At 38.1% G+C, this 18,052-nt stretch overlaps 1 protein-coding gene and 1 long non-coding RNA gene across 2 annotated transcripts; both read left to right on the top strand.

Moving 5' to 3' along the window:
- The first annotated feature begins 859 nt into the window (after nucleotides 1–859).
- Nucleotides 860–12,178, top strand: LOC120519832 (von Willebrand factor A domain-containing protein 5A-like). Its single transcript, XM_039742619.1, has 4 exons — nucleotides 860–909; nucleotides 1,307–1,509; nucleotides 8,442–8,669; nucleotides 12,029–12,178. Exons 1-4 carry the CDS (start codon nucleotides 873–875, stop codon nucleotides 12,176–12,178), a joined length of 618 nt encoding a protein of 205 aa, XP_039598553.1. The 5' UTR covers nucleotides 860–872.
- Nucleotides 12,179–15,542: 3,364 nt separating this feature from the next.
- LOC120523560 lies at nucleotides 15,543–17,007 on the top strand. Its single transcript, XR_005632650.1, has 2 exons — nucleotides 15,543–15,723; nucleotides 16,949–17,007. It is a non-coding gene; the product is annotated as an uncharacterized LOC120523560 (long non-coding RNA).
- The last annotated feature ends 1,045 nt before the right edge of the window (nucleotides 17,008–18,052 follow it).

Raw genomic sequence — 18,052 nt, 5'->3', positions numbered from 1 at the left:
GGAAAGGAAAGAATCAACCCTGCAGAGAATACCAGTCCGTGGCAGGGCCCACGCACACCCAGAGCAGCCAATTTTGGAATCGCTAATGAAACTAATCAGTACCTCTTTAGTCAGTCAGTCATTATCAAACCCGCTATATCCTGTCACAGGGTCACGGGGGTCTGCTGGAGCCAATCCCAGCCAACACAGGGCACCAGCCCACCACAGACCTCTTTAGTAATTTAAAAGAAAATAAGAATACCCAGAATAAAACCCACATAGGCGCTAGAAGAATTTGCATACTCTACACAGACAACAACTGGCCATGGCATTCTAACCTCTGAACTTGGATCTATGAAACAGCGCTGCTATCAATTGTCCTACCAGACCGCTCTGTGCCAAACGAGTCTGAACCACATTGCTCTAAGCTCAATTTAATTTATGGATTTACTAATTATAAATATATATAATTTAATCACATCAATCACTCTAACAAACAGTCAATTCCATGTTACAATAATTAGTTTTACCATACATCGTTACAACATTATTAATTGTTTTTACACTCAAAATAATCGCACAATTACTTAGGGCAATAGAGTTTTTCTTTTGCGTAACAAATGCCTTTATTTGTTGGAACTCTTCACTGATATTACTAGCAGGATATAGTTTTCTAGCAAAACCTGCTGCTGTCAGTGTAATTGAAAGACCAGATGGCAAAAAAGTTAATGATGATGTTCTTGTAAAGGTTTTCCTTTTCATAATTCTCTTAGAAGTAGCAGCAATTAGATGTGCTGTTGCCACACCGGTGTTACCAATGTATGGTATTTGAGGTAGGTGGTAAAACTTGTTTAGTAATAATCTAATAACATCTGTTTTTCCCTTTTAGAAAAATGAGGTGTGGTCTTCTAACTCAGAAAAAGGAACCAGGTAAATAATTATTTGTTTAACGCAGGGCCAGAAGTTAATTAAACGCACATCATTACACTGGAATTTGGGTCAACAGGCAATCTAGAAGAACTGCCTTTTTTCAGTTAAATTTTGGAATACAAGAATACCCAACTTAACTGTACAGTTGATTGATAATTGTGGATTTCGTTAATCATGAAATGTCTAATAATACCTATATTTAAAAACTTACATAGTTTAAAAAATATCCTAATCTTTTTAGCCGCAAAAAGAAGCAATGGAGAAGGCTTAGCAGCAAAGGTTTAGCTTTTGTGTTTTTTCTTCTCTGTGGATGTCTAACTGCTAGGCTGCTTTTTAAGACATTTTTGCTTTCCTTCTAAGCTTTGCAGTTTGAGTTTTCTCAATTTTCATTTTTCAGTGCCACTGAAAAGCATTGCAGTGGAGATCTCCATTAGTGGCTTCATCGCAGATGTCTCCTCCACCCTCAGCTATGAGAACACCGAGTCTAATCCTGTGGAAGCTGTGTTTGTCTTCCCCATGGAAGATGGATCGTCTGTATATGACTTCCATGCAGAAATTGGTGGAAAGCGTATTGAGGCCGTAATTAAGGAGAAACAAGAGGTGATTTGAAAATTTGGTTGTTTTTGGACAAATTGAATGAAATTATATTTTATGCTGTTTTATGCTTGATATTTATATTTATTTGTCTAGTCACTTGAATAACTCACTTAAAATAGAATATTAATTTAATTTTTTAAATTAATACAATTATATTAAAGGTTTACATGAATGAATGTTGAACTGATATTTTCATTTCATGCTTCTAATAGTAAAATATTTGCTATAATATTTACTATTTTTACTATTTCCACTTAGAATGTTGCACTGTGGTGGGCTGGCGCCCTGCCTGGGGTTTGTTTTCTGGCTTGCGCCCTGTGTTGGCTGGGATTGGCTTCAGCAGTCCCCCGTGACCCTGTAGTTAGGATATAGTGGGTTGGATAATGGATGGATGGATGGAGTTAGAATGTTACTAAACCTCAACTCAGAGTTTCTTTTACATATAAATTCACTGGGCAAATTCTGAGAATCATTGCACTGTTACTAGGTATGGCGTTCATATGCTCTCAAAACAGCCTAAGTTCTTCGTGGTATGGTTTCCACAAGATATTGGAAACATGACTTTGAAATTCTCATCCATGTTGTCAAGGTTGCTTCAGCAATTTCTGTACAGTTGTCTGTCGGACATTCATGCTGCAAGTCTCCCAATTTACTACATCCAGAAGGTTTTATGTTGGATTTAGATCTAGTGACAGGGAAGATGACTGGAGAACACTAAACTCATTATCATGTTCACGTTCATTAAACTATTTAGTGACAGCTTTTGCTTTGTGACATGGTGCATTATCATGCTGGAAGTAGCCATTAAAAGATTGGTAAATTGTGGTCATGAAGGCATGCACATGGTCAGCAACAATACTCAAATAAGCCATTGCATTCAAGCGAAGATTGATAGGTATTAATGGACCCTATGTATATCAAGAAAACATTCCCCACACCATTACACTACCACCTGCCATCTGTGTTCCTTAGCAGAAATTGAAATTCATCTTTTTCTAGTCTTCAACTATCTAGTTTTGGAGAGCATGTTCTTGACTACCAGTAGTGGAACCTGATGTGGTCTTCTACTGTTGCAGTCCATTTAAGTGAAGGTTTGATGTGTTGTACATTCACCACAGACCAGTCACCTGAGTTACCATAGTCTTTATGTCAGCTCAATCCAGTCCGCCATTCCCCTCTTACCTCTCTTCTCAAAAAGCCATTTCCGTCCTCAGAACTGACACTCACTATACAGTATGTTTTTTGTTTTTCACAACAATCTGAGTAAACTCTAAAGAGTGTTGTTGATGACAATCACAGGATACCATCAGTTACAGAAATATTAAAACCAGCAATCTGGCACCAAAAATCGTAAGTTGGTGAGATAATTTTTTTTTTTTCATGCTGGTGTTTGATGTGATAATTAACTGAAGCTGGTGACCTTCAGATGCTGGATTGTTACTTCTGGCACATGATTAGATAATTGCATGGAAAAGCAGGTGTACAGGGATTCCTAATAATTTGCTAAGCAATCCAGAGAAAGGTTAAGAGTCAGCAGGCTGTTTTCCCTTTTACACCATTTCTGATTATTCTTGCAATTTTAGACTTTCGTCCTTCTTACCTGTTATATTAGTTGCAGGTTTTGCTCCTTTTCAAGAAAAAAGAAACAGGGCATGACTTGCTTGCTTTAATAAATGTAAATAAGTGTAGGAGATAAAGGTTACATGGCTTTAAAAATTGTGCAGCAAGTTCTATTAAACAGAAATGACATGAGAGGACCTGAGAAGACACCATTTCTACTATGATTTATTTCAGTAATTCACAGTGGCACAAAGGAAGGTTCTGCCTTTTTTTTATTAATTATTATACTTTCATTTTAAAACCGAATATTTTGTCAGTCAATACTAGGCTACTAGGCTTTGGAGATTATCTACCAAAACTCAAGGATAAGTTTTTCTGTTACTGATTTCATAACAGTATTAGGGGGCTGAGATGGGGGACAAAACTAATCACTTTCCACGCATTCTTTACAGTGACAGTTTATGTTTATAGATCTGCACTTTCAAGGATAAGGTGCCAAAGTTAAATTACCAAAGCAGGTAATTATATTCTAATTCAAGTCTTTGGGAAGAACAGGTAACCAAGGAATGACCCTGCCCTTACAGTGACTTGGCCGCAGTACATTTGTTCTCAGTAAATGCAGAGCTCTAGAGGTAAAAAATTAAAAGATTTCTATACTAGATGAAGCTTATTTAGATTTTTAGCCATTCACTATGACAGATGGATAAAAGGGAGACCCTACACAAGGCTAGACAACAAAATACTGATACTTACATGCTTATCACATCCCTTTTTATGTTATGATTTACAATCTGTCCCTTCTCTGCTTCACTAATGTGAACTAATGAAGTTCATGTTGTAATAAAACAATGTATAGTGGGTTTGTTTCTTTCCGTAATAAATAGTGGAAAAACCTTAGGTGGACAGAATACTACTAATGCAATATCCACTCATCCTGTCAGTAATTTTCTTCCTTACTCTTGGTAGCACAAGTTATCAAAATGTTTGTTAGACATATTGAGGATGTCTAAAGTTAAATCTGTTCGGACAAGGCAATTAGCAATCTCCTTTTTCTAGACTTAGGGGTGAGAGATCTGGACGTACGGGTAACCTTAACGCCTGAAAAGGTCACCTTGTGTTTCTGGGCCAAGCACCTTTGATCATCTTGAAAAAATTGAAGTGCAACTCTCTTTTCAAAGAATTAAACAGAAAGGGAATATTTTCTGATAGATAGCAAAAACACGTGCTTACTGTACTTCTATTTAACATTAAAATTTCCAAAATTACTTAATTCCAAAAATGTTACCTAATTTTTATTGCTTTATTTGGTGAATTTGACTGAATACTTTATATGTCATAAATTTTTGTAAGAGATATGTTCTTCTGAAATTAGTTTCCCTTGTGTTTTATGCTCACTGATGTATTTCTACTTGCCTTATCTTCAGTAGCAGATCCTGGACTCTGTCTAAGACCAATGCAACTAACATATAACTGTGACTAAAAGTGATTACATGAGAACAAAGCATATCACACAGCTTGTCCTGTTTAGCTTTGCATTGTTTTTTGAAATACGAGGTAAGTGAGTGGCTACCCTTGCAGCAAAATTTCTAACATTAAGTACAGAATTGTGAAATAAGTTTTCCTGTGCAAAACAGTAAGTGCTATTGCTCCAAACTTAACACTAGGTAGTTACATTTATAAGGCAGTGACATTTACTGTATATGGTGTTTTTCTAGACTGCAGCTTTAATTCAGAATATTAGAGCTGGAGTAGGAATACTGAAGGTTGTACAGCGTCCTGTGAACTGTCAAGGCATAAGTTGATGAACAGAATTTTTTTTGTGTTCAGGATACTAATGCAGCTTATTTGGATAAAACATGTGTGCTTAGTGATTATTAAAGTAATGAAGTATTGCAGAGTTAATAAAATACACTATAATCATCATTCATGTAACCTGTAACTCTTCAGAAAGTCATTCATTGTTTTTATCATCTTCCAGCTTTCAAAAGAAGAGTCTTTGTATTAAAACTTCTTCTTCTTCTTTCAGCTGCTCCCGATAGGGGTTGCCACAGCAGATCATCTTCTTCCATATCTTTCTGTCCTCTCCATCTTGTTCTGTTACACCCATCACCTGCATGTCCTCTCTCACCACATCCATAAACCTTCGCTTAGGCCTTCCTGTTTTCCCCTTCCCTGGCAGCTCTATCCTTAGCATCCTTCTCCCAATATACTCATGTCAGAAGGTGACCTTTTTTCAATTTCCTGAGTTATCCTGTAACTGATTATTCTGATGGCTGTCTACAGGATATCGGTATTTACTTAGGATGTCTGTATTTACCTGACTTGGCAATTAACATGTTTGACAATACTGGTTTCTAAACAACAGATCTGTACTCATTAATGGTTTGTAACAATACATTTTGTTAACTTGTGTTTTCATTATTTGTTAAACCCAGGAAATTTAGATGTGCCATTGTTTAATCTGATTGTCCAGAACTGATAATTGCAGGGACTGAAGGAGATTTAAGCTCTGGCCAGGAGAAGGCAAAGGGAGGGGATGGTCCACTGATAACGCTGCCAAGACACTCGGACAGAGCACAGGGGCTCGTAGACAGACGAGGGTGCCTGGCTGGAAAGACGTGAGGCACAAGGACGGCAACACTTACTTCCAGGGAGGAAGAGACAGCTCCACAAGGAGACACCAGTTGTGGGTCCAGCGAGAGAGGGAAGCCGCATGAAAGGACTAAGCAAAACTGGCAGACGAGAATTAAGGCGTGCCTAGATCACAGCAACGCAAGGAGCCCAGAGTGGGGAAAAAAGGAACGACGAAGATATGCTGACAGGGATTCCACGATTTTGACAAAACTTCTGTTGGGAAACGAGTGTCCAGTGAACAGAGTGCATTCGTGGACAGTTGAACAATTATGTGTTGGGGTAACACAGAGAACAAACTGGACTCTGCACCACTAAAGGTTTTATCCTCCAATTCTTGTTTTTAATGGACTTTTAGAGTGTGGACTGTGTGCTTTCTTTTCTAAAAAGGAATTTTCTTCCTGATACAGTTAGATTTGGTTTATGTTCATTTATCTTTTTAATGTACTTATGATTGTCTGGTGTAATAGAAGTTACTGTTTCTTTCCCTGAAATTACTGTTGTGTCTTTCATTGTGTGTTACTCATCGCCCAATTTAAAGAAACCTGTGTGCTATTATTGGTAAATTTCAGGAGTTCCCAACTGGGTGGCATAGTCGGATATTTTAACGGTGTCTAGGTTAGATTACCTGTAAGTATGACCAGACACCTGTCACACTCAGCATCTCTCCTCTGCACATGTCCAAACCAACGCAATCTCGCCTGTCTGATTTTGTCTCCCAACTGTTCAACCTAAGCTAACCCTCTAATGTCCTCATTTCTAATCCTATCCATCCTCGTCACACTCAGTGCAAATCTTAGCCTCTTTAACTCTGCTATCTCCAGCTCTGTCTCCTGTTTTCTGGTCAGTGCCACCGTCTCCTACCCATATAACATAGCTGGTCTCACTACCGTCCTGTAGACCTTCCCTTTCACTCTCGCTGATACCTGTAGTCACAAATCACTCCTGACAATCTTCTCCACCCATTCCACCCTACCTGCACTCTTTTTTTCACCGCTCTTCCACAATCCCCATTACTCTGTACTGTTGATCCCAAGTATTTAAACTCATCCACCTTCACCAACTTTACTCCTTGCATCCTCACCATTCCACTGACTTCCCTCTCATTTACACACATGTATTCTGTCTTGTTCCTAATGACCTTCATTCGTCTCCCCTCTAGAGCATATCTCCACCTCTCCAGGGTCTCCTCAACCTTCTCCTTACTATCGCTACAGATCACAATGTCATCAGCAAACATCATAGTCCATGGGATCTCCTGTCTAATCTCGTCTGTCAACCTGTCCTTCACCATTGCAAATCCGAAAGGGCTCAGAGCCCATCCCTGATGTAATCCCACCTCCAACTTGAATGCATCCGTCACTCCTACCGCAGACCTCATCACTGTCACTCTTCCCTCGTACATATCCTGTATCCTGTACAACTCTTACATATTTCTCTGCGGCTCCCGACTTCCTCATACAATACCACAGCTCCTCTCGAGGCACCCTGTCATATGCTTTCTCCTGGTCCACAAAGATCCAATGCAGCTCATTCTGGCCTTCTCTATACTTCTCCATCAACATCCTCAGAGCAAACATCACATCTGTGGTGCTCTTTCTTGGCATGAAACCATACCGCTGCTCACTAATCATCACCTTACTTCTTAACCGAGCTTCCACTACTCTTTCCCATAACTTTATGCTGTGGCTCATCAATTTTATTTCCCTGTAGTTACTGTAGTCCTGCACAGTCTTTGTATTAAAACAATCACAATAAATGTACCAAAAAATGTTTATCAAATCTGCATTGTGGTTAATGTGATATTGCATAAGTAGTTGTAGATAGCATACTGTATTTCAGTTCCTTAGTAAAATATCGAGAAATAATATTGTCAGTAGTTAATAATTTTCATACTTATAAGTTACTTGCTGTGTTACCTATTTTCACCCAAGAAATTTTCTAATATGGACCTCAGTTATAATGGCATTGGTTAATCAGATGTATCAGAAGTATTATGTAACTAAGCACATTTCTGTATCTGATATTTATTTACTGTATTTTTACCAATATTATTAGTTTGCTGGTCGATCTTATTCTCTGTAATATTGCATGTATTTCACCACTAAAGGGCCCTTGTCACCCACTCTGTTTTCCGAAGTATACAGTATGTATATATACCGTATATAAGCAAGATTGGTAATCCCAGGGGGATAACCATATACAGAAATCCCCAATGAATCTGTATTTCATACTGCATCATATGGAGGAAGAAGCAGCCGATAGATTAGGAAGTGCTGTGTGTACCAAAAAATGCAACTTGCTAAGCATGTCTTCTTTGAGATTCATGAAACCTCCTTCTAAGTCTTCATTTGCTGGTCTATTTCTGTGTGCTTAATCATTTCTCAGCACTTGGCAAAACAAGATGATGTGTCCACTAGCAAAAACATTACTATCAACAAATAAAAAAATACAGGTTGGATAATTGTCTTTTTAAGTATAAGATTTCAATCACATCAGTAAAAGCATTTTTTGACATTTTTGAGTATTTAGTTTTTCTGTTGTGGTGGTGGAGTAGTTCACCCCTAAATATTGTTATATTTGAAATGCCCTTCCTTCATGGATGTTTACTTATCTAGATATACCATCCTGCTAAATTTCAGCTTTTTAACTAATCTGGGAAATAGTGTTTTTGTTGATTTAGCGATTGAATGAGTCATTCATCTTTAAATTATATATTTATAGATTTGTCTTGATGGTTACAGGCAAGAGATGACTATGATGATGCCATAAGCAGTGGACAAGAAGCATTTCTCCTGGAAGAGAGTGATGAGAGTCCAGATGTGTTCAGCCTCAGTGTTGGCAGCCTACCTGCAGGTCAGACAGCTTCAGTTTCCCTGTCCTATGTGACAGAGCTGCCTGTCCAGGCTGATGACGCTCTTCGATTCTGCCTGCCTACTGTGCTGTGTCCACGCTACACTCCACAAGGTATGGCAAGTATATTGGTTTTCTATTTTAAAATATAATGTTTACCATAGCACACTTTTTTAAAAATAAAACAAACTTGAAAAACGTGTTCTCATTCAGTTATGTGTGAAGTTTTACTTTGTTACTTGTGCACTTCCTTGATAATGAACAGAAAAAAATTGTTAAACTTAATTTTAAGTGTTTTTAATATTTCCTCACGTTTTCAGTACTAGGGTAAGAGCCAATCAAGAACTTTTTTTGGGCTTTTTATGTTTAAGTTGCATTTTTATTTGGAAGATTTAATTACCAGCTATCGGAAAATTCCTGTCTTTGTACTCTTTTAACACTAGAATCCCTGAGGCTTACGATTTTTCCATTGTCCCCGACTTTCCTGACATATGCCAAGAAGTTTGTAGTTCCTTATCACTAATAGTCCACTTTAGTTTTGCAACGGAAAGCAGCCTGCTACATCCCCTTACAGTCAGATGAAAGGCATTAATGACAGCTCTGAACTACTTGGAGAAGTTGGCATTTAAGATGCTCAATAGGTGATGGAGGGGTTGGAGTGTACAGACACAAAACTAAAGCCTTGTTTATACTTATATACAGTATATACACAGAGAAGCCTGTGCACAGACTGCAGCACAAAATGTGATCAGAGACTAAAGTGCATTTACTTTATACTTTTTGTGGCCCATTCGAATGGCTAATTGAAGTTTTCCTAGTCAGTAAGTAAGATTCTTTGGTCAGTGTCAAATAACTAACAATTTCACTGCAGAGGAAGTGAGACTCTGCTGATGGAAGAAAAGTTGTGCCTGTTATTACTGGCTTTAAGAGGAAAAAAGGATAAGGTGGCATGTGTTAGACCCATTAACATGTTGTGAGGGATGTGAGGTACATGATGAACAGATGTACTTAAAATAATTTTGCATGTCTGTCTTATTATATCATATTCAGCCCTTTGTTCATCATTTTGGCACCCACATAACCAGCTTCTACTCGAATTCCACTATATATGGATATTGATATATGACTCTGTGTCAACATCATGTATAGTTGGAAAAAATTTTGTGTGTGTGAACGGGGATGTCAGCGAATCTAATGTCATTTTTACTATGTTGCCCTAGTGATCAGTATGGATGCTTCAAGTATAAACCAGGCTCTAGAGAGCACTTCAGATGCGTCTCCCAGCTGCCTTAGAGTCCATCAACCCTGAAGCATAGCCACCAGTGAGGAGCCAAGCGAAAGAGTATCATATGAGGAACGCCTCTGAACCTAGGTGATCAGAGTGAGCCAGAGCTAGGCAAAATGCATGAGTGGGCAAAAGGACGAGGCAGCTGGGAGCACATGTCACAGACAAACATCTGGGTGCAATGAGGGAAACATTCACTGAAGAAACCTTTAAAGTAATGTTTGGGCATACATTGGCTAATTCCATTCATCAATCTCTCATACCCCTAGGTCATCACAATATTCTCTCTCACTGAAGCACATTCTTACGTTATCAATCCAGTCACAGCCGGAAAGAATGTGAGTGTAAATATGACTTTTTCAGTTATTATCATCTGGTTGTCTTCAGAGTAGAGACAGCAGTTCATATTTGTGCATCGACACTCAAAGTTAATAACGGTGCTTGGCAATGTCTTTCTGAGGTGAATCCATGCCCTTGGCTGTGAAAGATGCTACAGAGTACGACGAGCGGCAGAGTAAAGGGCACAGAGAGTCTCCTTTTAATATGGCTAAATGTCACAACAATGTTTTGTGCTTCTTCCCTTCCTAAAACAACATGTGCTGTTTTTCAAATGCATGTAATTTCAATATGAAGATTAATATTCGTTATCATTCATGGCTTGAAAAAATTGATTCATTCAGTAAGTTTTAGGGCGTTTCTTAATAAAGTGACTCCAGTATGCCTTACCTCCAATATAAAAGGAATGAACAGGCTAGGTATTTTTAAAAAATGTATAAAATGTTATCTTTATGTTAGAATGCAGTTTCATGTGGCAATTTAATATATACCTTGATTGTGAAGAAATGACTTGAAAAATACCGAATTTATCCTTTATGAAAAGGTGCCAGATTATGAGAAAATTTAAAAAAACAGACTTGAGTGATGTTTTGTGTAAAACATAGTAGAACCTATGCTTAGCAGGACATGTGGGAATTAGAAAAATACCATCTTAATATAGTCATATTCATCTCAATACACAGCAGAGATCTTTATAACTAGAATTGATCTGCCATACCCCATTTCTGATCAACTTGAAATACTCTATGAAAGTTAATGGGTATATTGCAGTTATACTTTGTAGAAGTAGACAAAAGGGTTGCTTCTATATGGCATGGAGTTGCAAAGAAATGTTTACTTTTATGAGTATTGTGAGACTTCCCCAGACACTACCAGTCGGAAACCACATCTTTATAAAAGGCACACGTTTATTAAGCACATATAAACACAGGATTTAAGTCCCGAACACCACACAATGCATGCAGCTATTAATCACCACAATAACACTCTTCTTTTCTTCAATCCTTGGCCGCCTATCTCCTCCTGGGAGCTTTGTCCTACTCCCACTCCCGACTCTGGCTCCTCGAGTTTAAGAGGGTGGCCCCTTTTACTCCCGCCCGGATGTGCTCCAGGTGGCTGATGACGGCCTTCCGGCAGCACTTCCTGGTGTGGCGGAAGTGCTGCCCTTTGCACCGGAAGCACTCCGGGCATCCCTGGCAGGTTCATCAGCCATCTTGCCTGGTGTGTTGGATGTGACAGTTCTCCGGGTCCCACGAGTCTGAAAGCACCCCCTGGCGGTGGCCACATATCCCAACGAGGTAAATCCTTTTCCCTCTTTTCACGTAGTCCTTTTATAGTCCAGGGCATTTGCCCTCTCGTGTCCCGGAAGATTTTAATGTCCACTCCTGGTCCTTCCAGGCATCCCAGCCAGGTAAGGACCCCAGCAATCTGCCACAGTATTCACTCTGCAATTATTCAGTTGTTAGCTTTCATAGAGACTTGTGTTAAAAATTGTACAGGTTATTGAATATGTATGAGAGCCTTTAGCATTCACATGGGGAATTTCTCAAGGATGTGAACTCTGACAGCCCCTTGTTCAATTCTTAATAAATTGGTGAGAGTTAATTGGGACGTGTCATCATGTCATTATCCTGCTGCTAAGATCAGTAGTGATGAAATCTGTCAAATGAAAGAAAACTGCAGTCTGAAAACTGCTTCTATGAGGGCCTCCAAATATGGTTTAAAGGTATTATTAGCAAGTTAAGATGGAAGAAGCTATTGTTTGGGAGAAACCTAAGCCATTAATTTGGCTTGGCCTTGGAGAATGATTTTAAGGAATCCTCAAAGAAGCTGTGAAAAAACATTTGACAACTTTAGAAGGATAGGCAGAAAGTCAACCAGGATATGCACCTCAAGAGTGGGGAAACTTTTGATGTCAACAAGTTGTATTGTCTGGAGTTAAATGGAAGACTTGGAGGAATTCCTAAAGCTGGAGGATGTACCCTCTTTAAAAGAGGTAGTGGCTGAAGCATCTGCAGGAGGTGGGGTTATTCCTGTGGCTGTTGTCACTGCCATGTTTTAAATGTTTTATAGCGAAATGTCTGAGGGACATAAAAGGATCAATATAAAATGCTGAAAGTGCTGATTATTGTAGGGACTTTCTTCTTTTACTTGTATCTTTATTATTACATAAATGTGGTATAAGTGTCCTGAGACAGGCAGGCTGGTTGTCATTTTTTAAAAATGGAGATAAGTATTATTTACCGTAATTACTGCTGGTAGCTTTTTATTAATTTTTGTAGTGTGGCATTGTGGTTGTCCTCTCTTCTTTCCTTTGTTACTATTTCTCAGTGTTCTATTTTCTCTGCTGAAATCTTGATCTTATTTTTGTTTTTGTTCTTCACCATTCTTCTCATCCATTTACCTCTCTTCAGCAGATGCTCTACTCAATGGGAATTATTACAGTCAAAACTGGCTCTGGCCACTTGCTGGAAATGACTTCTCTGACAGTCACTGAAAACCCTCTTTCTACAGTATATTCAGACTCTTATTGAAGCTTCTACACCAAAGATTATTAGTTTGTCAATCTTCAGTTTTGATAAATTGTTATCCCTTATGCAGCTGACACTAGTACTAGTATTATCAATATGTACAGGATACAGTAAAATTTGTACTTGCATTTCCAACCAGTTCGTAACATGTTGACATCCTTTGGTGCCATAATAAACAACATATTAAAACACATCACTTCAGTTTATTTAATACAGTGCACACAACCAAGTAAATTCAGAGAGTTCTGAAATAATTGCTTTTTTTGATGGTTTCTAATGTAATTTGATTTCTATGGAGTTTTCTCTGTTTTCCTTTCTCGTGTAAAGACTGAGGCCTAAAGAGTGTTCAGTGTGTTAAGATGAGAAGTGCATATGTGGTGTTTGTTGGTAATCTTGTCATCTTGCTGTCATCTGACTGTAATCTTAGGTGAGTGCAAGACACGATGAGAATCGGCTCCTGCAAATAGCTGACCTCATTGGCCTTTTTAAAATGTTCTGTCAATTATTTACTGGTAAAGAAGGAAAGAGAGTCAGTTGTTTAGAGATTTAAGCACTACACATTGGTGTTAGGCTAGATTCCATTGTGAGGGCTTAAAAACAGATCAGTTCAGCACTGTGGTGTTTTATTTGACAAGAGATGTGAAAACTGCATTACTGGGCAATGCTGTTGTATTTATTATTAAATATAATTCCTCCTCACCTATGATTCTGATCATCATCCTTAGGTAGTAACTGAAAGAATGAAACCATAAGTATGAGCAACTGAAAATAAGTACCAGCCCAGCAATTCTGGACTTAATGTCTGTAACTGGAGCTAAAAACGGCCACTGCTCCTCCTGATCTGAAAAGAGCCATTTGAACAGGTTTGAGTAGGGAGGATGCCACCTAATGGGTGACCCAGGATTTTCTGGATTGATTGTCATTTTCAACTGCCCAGGGATCATTTAAAAACCTTACAAGAAAGTATTATTCATATAATCTGAAATATATAAGTATTCTGCTCTATTAATATTAAAAAAAAAATAACAAAGACGATATTCTCTTAAACCTCCTTTTATGCTTTAATTCTTGTCACCTTATAAAAAACAAAAACACACACACATACAGTCATATGAAAATGTTTGGGAACCCCTCTTAATTCTTTGGATTTTTGTTTATCATTGGCTGAGCTTTTTAAAGTAGCAACTTCCTTTTAATATCTGACATGCCTTATGGAAACAGTAGTATTTCAGCAGTGACATTAAGTTTATTGGATTAACAGAAAATATGCAATTTGCATCATAACAAAATTAGACAGGTGCATAAATTTGGGCACCCCAACAGAGATATTACATCAATACTTAGTTGAGCCTCCTTTTGCAAATCTAACAGCCTCTAGACGCCTCCTATAGCCATTGATGAGTGTCTGGATTCTGGATGGAGGTATTTTTGACCATTCTTCATACAAAATCTCTCCAGTTCAGTTAAATTTGATGGCTGCCGAGCATGGACAGCCTGCTTCAAATCATCCCATAGATTTCCGATGATATTCAAATCAGGGGACTGTGATGGCCATTCCAGAAGATTGTACTTCTCCCTCTGCATGAATGCCTTTGTAGATTTCGAACTGTCATATGAAAAAGTTTGGGAACCCCTCTCAACAACAACAACATTTATTTATATACCACATTTTCATACAAAAAGTAGCTCAAAGTGCTTTACATAATGAAGAATAGAAGAGTAAAAGACACGGTAAGAAAATAAAATAAGTCAACATTAATTAACAGTATGTAATAATAAGAGTAAGGTCCAATGGCCAGGGTGGACAGAAAAAACAAAAAAAAAAACTCCAGACGGCTGGAGAAAAAAATAAAATCTGTAGGGATTCCAGACCATTAGACTGCCCAGTCCCCTCTGGGCATTCTACCTAACATAAATGAAACAGTCCTCTTTGGATTTAGGGTTCTCACGGAAGGACTTGATGATGATGACTCTCAGCCTGCATAATAATTTACTCTACTTAATATAAAACATAACAATCATCATAAGATATTTCTGATTCTTTATAAATATTAATGAGTAGTACTAACAGATCAAAAACAACAGAAAAAAAAGAATAATATATTATCAGGAATATTGATATTGAAAACAGTAGATCTCTCCTTCATAAAGCAGCTATCCTGTGCATTACTTGGCGCATGAAGTGCAGAGTGTGTATACAGTATGTGTGTCTGTTCTCTTTGCAGATGCACTGCTTATATTTCACACACTATTGGGACTTACTGCCATATCAGTGTGGAGAGATCAGGTACATTTTCTGTGTGGCAACTGAACAAATGTTATGCTGAGGTGGCGAATGTCCACTTGAATGTCCCACACATTAGATACAGCCATCAATAATCTTAAAACTTTGGCCATGATGTCAACACCTCCCTTTCTTTATAGGTTTTTGTAGGTTTTTATATGGTCAGTATTAAAACTCTTACTTGCATGTGCTAATCAACATGCAATCCATTATCACTTTCTTGCTACATGATCACTGTATTTTACTACGTTACCTTAAGGCTTCTGCCTTCCTTACCTGAGAAATCTCAGAACTGTATTTATTTGAGTGGATAGCTCACTGCAGTGCTGTTTTTGATGAAAGATATTGATGTATCAGAGATATGTTGCATTGTAATCCAGATCGTAAGTGACTTTCTGTCTTCTGTCCGGCTTGGTGTTTCACCTTTGTGAGGTGTACTTCTCAATAGCAAATGTTTGTTGTTCTTGGAGATGCTTGCAGTTTATGCATTGGCAGATTATTCTGTGCCCTCAGTAGATGTTTTTATCTTTTTTTTTTTCTTATTCATGGTTGTACTTCCTCTTATAATCCTTCACCATGGGCACATTTCCAGAGAGAGTGTTGAGTACACACAGCAGACAATGGAATCTGCCATGGAGAAAGTCAAAACCATGAATGCCAACTTTGGAGAAACTGAAATTTTCGCACCCCTTCGAGACATTTTTAGAAAAGCCTGCAAACCAGGATACCTAAGACAGGTGAGAAAAATCTGCCATTGCCCAGAATAGCATGATTCAGAATTTATGACTTTTTATCATTGAAATGAAAACCATAATTTTTTTTTAGTTTTAATGATGTTTTTATTCATTTTTGTAGAGTGCTTAGTAGGAAATTTTGAAAAGGTAATAACTGGGTAACAATGTTTGTTAATAAATATGTGACGATTATTAAATAGTAATTTTTCTGTCACAAAAGTCTGATTAAATACACAGTGATTCAGTTTTGTGTAGTATAATGCTTCAAGTATGTATTGTTACAGTCTCACAGTGATATCGCACATATTTAATTTCTTGCTGAGCCCCAATAAAAACTGGAGTAATCAGCTATTTTTTTGGTGATTATTCTGGTCACCTCAGAAGATGAGATTTTCTACCTAGATACCTGTTAGACTAGACTAATTTCATGAGACAAGTCAATTTTTTTTGTTTACAAAGGTTTAGTGTCTGTTAACTCAACATTATTTATCAACCAAATTAAAATACTGTGAGAAGCTGCCGAACACCACCAGACAGACACAAACACTTTATAACAGCACATGTGACACAGTCCCACACAGCACACAGTGCTCCCGCACCAAACACCCCTAACACGGGCCATCTTCGCAATGTCCTTGGACCGCCTTTCCTCTCCTCACGGGAACTTCGTCCTGCTCCCGCTCCCGACTCTAGCTTCCCAACTGTAGGAAGGCGGTCACTTTTATGTTAACCTGGATGTGCTCCAGGTGCTCGTTGATGACCTTCCGGCAGCACTTTCTGGTGTGGCAGAAGTGCCGCATGAGCACCCGGAAGCACTCCAGGTGCCCCTGGAAGGCTCTTCCTCCACTTGCCCAGGTGTGGTGGAAATGCAGGTTTCCCGGGCTCTACGACACTCGGGGCACCCCCTGGTGACTGCCACGTGCCCCAATGATTTTGAGCCTACTGTCTCCGGCCCCGTGTTCCCTTCTTTATCCAGGGTGGTTGCCCCCTCGTGGCCTGGGGAACGAATAAACCACCTCCCGGTCCTTCCAGGTGTCCTGGCTGGGTCTGCCCCCCAGCCTCCTGCCACAATACTTATTTAAAAGATGAGTTCTCGCTGAAATACTAAAATTACTATATATTTTTTTATCTTCCATTTTTTACTTCACATTACCGGTAAATGTTTGAAACCTGTTGATACAAAATAAAAAAAATAAGTGAAGTATATGTGTATTTTTATTTCTTTTAGCTGTTTGTGTTCACTGATGGTGAAGTTGGAAACATAAAGCAAGTCATTGATGAAGTGAAGAGAAGTTTCTCCTCACACAGGTATTAACTGTTTCGTTCAGTCAATTATCCTGTATATTGAATATTAATTCTAATGGAGCTCTCTGTCTTTTTTTTTTTTTACTGTACAAGTTTTATCATGAGAAATAATTCTTGCATTTGGAAGAAAGCAAAGCTCAGGTGAACAGAATCAAGTAAACTTGAATTTGAAATATGAATATAATTCAGAAATATTGTATAGCTCTCATAAATATTTGCTCTCTTCTGATTTAAAAAATGACATTGGCAATTTTTTGCTTTTTTGTGAATTTGATTTTTGTAAAAGATAGTCTTAAATTCTAATTTAAAATTATTACCTTTTACTTTATTATAACTTCCTTGTTCTTAATTGTTTTGTATAAGTGCATTATTGTATTGTCCTATTTTAAACATCCATACAGGTTTACTGCCTGTATATACAAAATGTGTGCGTGTTTTCTGCCATTAAGATGTAAATGGGGATCATTTTTTAAAACCTTCATTGCATACAGTTTTAATCTGAGTCTTGTTTTTTGATAAATTAAACAGAATGGATACTGGTATCCGATTTTGGCACTTTGATATGCACCTTAAATATGTAATGGTTATCTTCGCAACGTTAGTGGGACTTTATTTACATACTGTATTATGTGGTTGAGTATTAAATCTATACTAATAAAAGACAAAGCCCTCACTGACTCACTCACTCACTCACTCACTGACCCATCACTAATTCTCCAACTTCCCGTGTAGGTAGAAGGCTGAAACTTGGCAGGCTCATTCCTTACAGCTTACTTACAAAAGTTGGGCAGGTTTCATTTCGAAATTCTATGCGTAATGGTCATAACTGGAACATATTTTTGTCCATATACTGTAATAGAATGCAGCTCGATAGCCGTATGAGGCGGAGTTTCGTATTAGAATATTTAACCAATCACATTTCAGCCTTCATTTGTTGCCAGGCAGAGAGAATAGACTGCAGCTCGATAGCCGTGGGAGGCGGAGTTTCGTATTAAAGCATTTAACCAATCACATTTCAGCCATCATT

This window comes from Polypterus senegalus, chromosome 1 (assembly GCF_016835505.1).
Source record: "Polypterus senegalus isolate Bchr_013 chromosome 1, ASM1683550v1, whole genome shotgun sequence".
In the NCBI taxonomy this organism is placed as follows: domain Eukaryota; kingdom Metazoa; phylum Chordata; class Cladistia; order Polypteriformes; family Polypteridae; genus Polypterus; species Polypterus senegalus.
The sequence above is the reverse complement of the archived record's forward strand: the minus strand, read 5'-3'. Positions and strand labels throughout refer to the sequence as shown.

What these genes read in the sequence shown, in the direction of transcription:
- LOC120519832 (XM_039742619.1), top strand. Translation starts at nt 873, where the DNA reads ATGAGGTGTGGTCTTCTAACTCAGAAAAAGGAACCAG. An exon ending in AACTCAGAAAAAGGAACCAG is followed by an intron (nt 910 to 1,306) that starts GTAAATAATTAT and finishes TTCATTTTTCAG; the next exon opens with TGCCACTGAAAAGCATTGCA. An exon ending in GCTACACTCCACAAGGTATG is followed by an intron (nt 8,670 to 12,028) that starts GCAAGTATATTG and finishes TGACAACTTTAG; the next exon opens with AAGGATAGGCAGAAAGTCAA.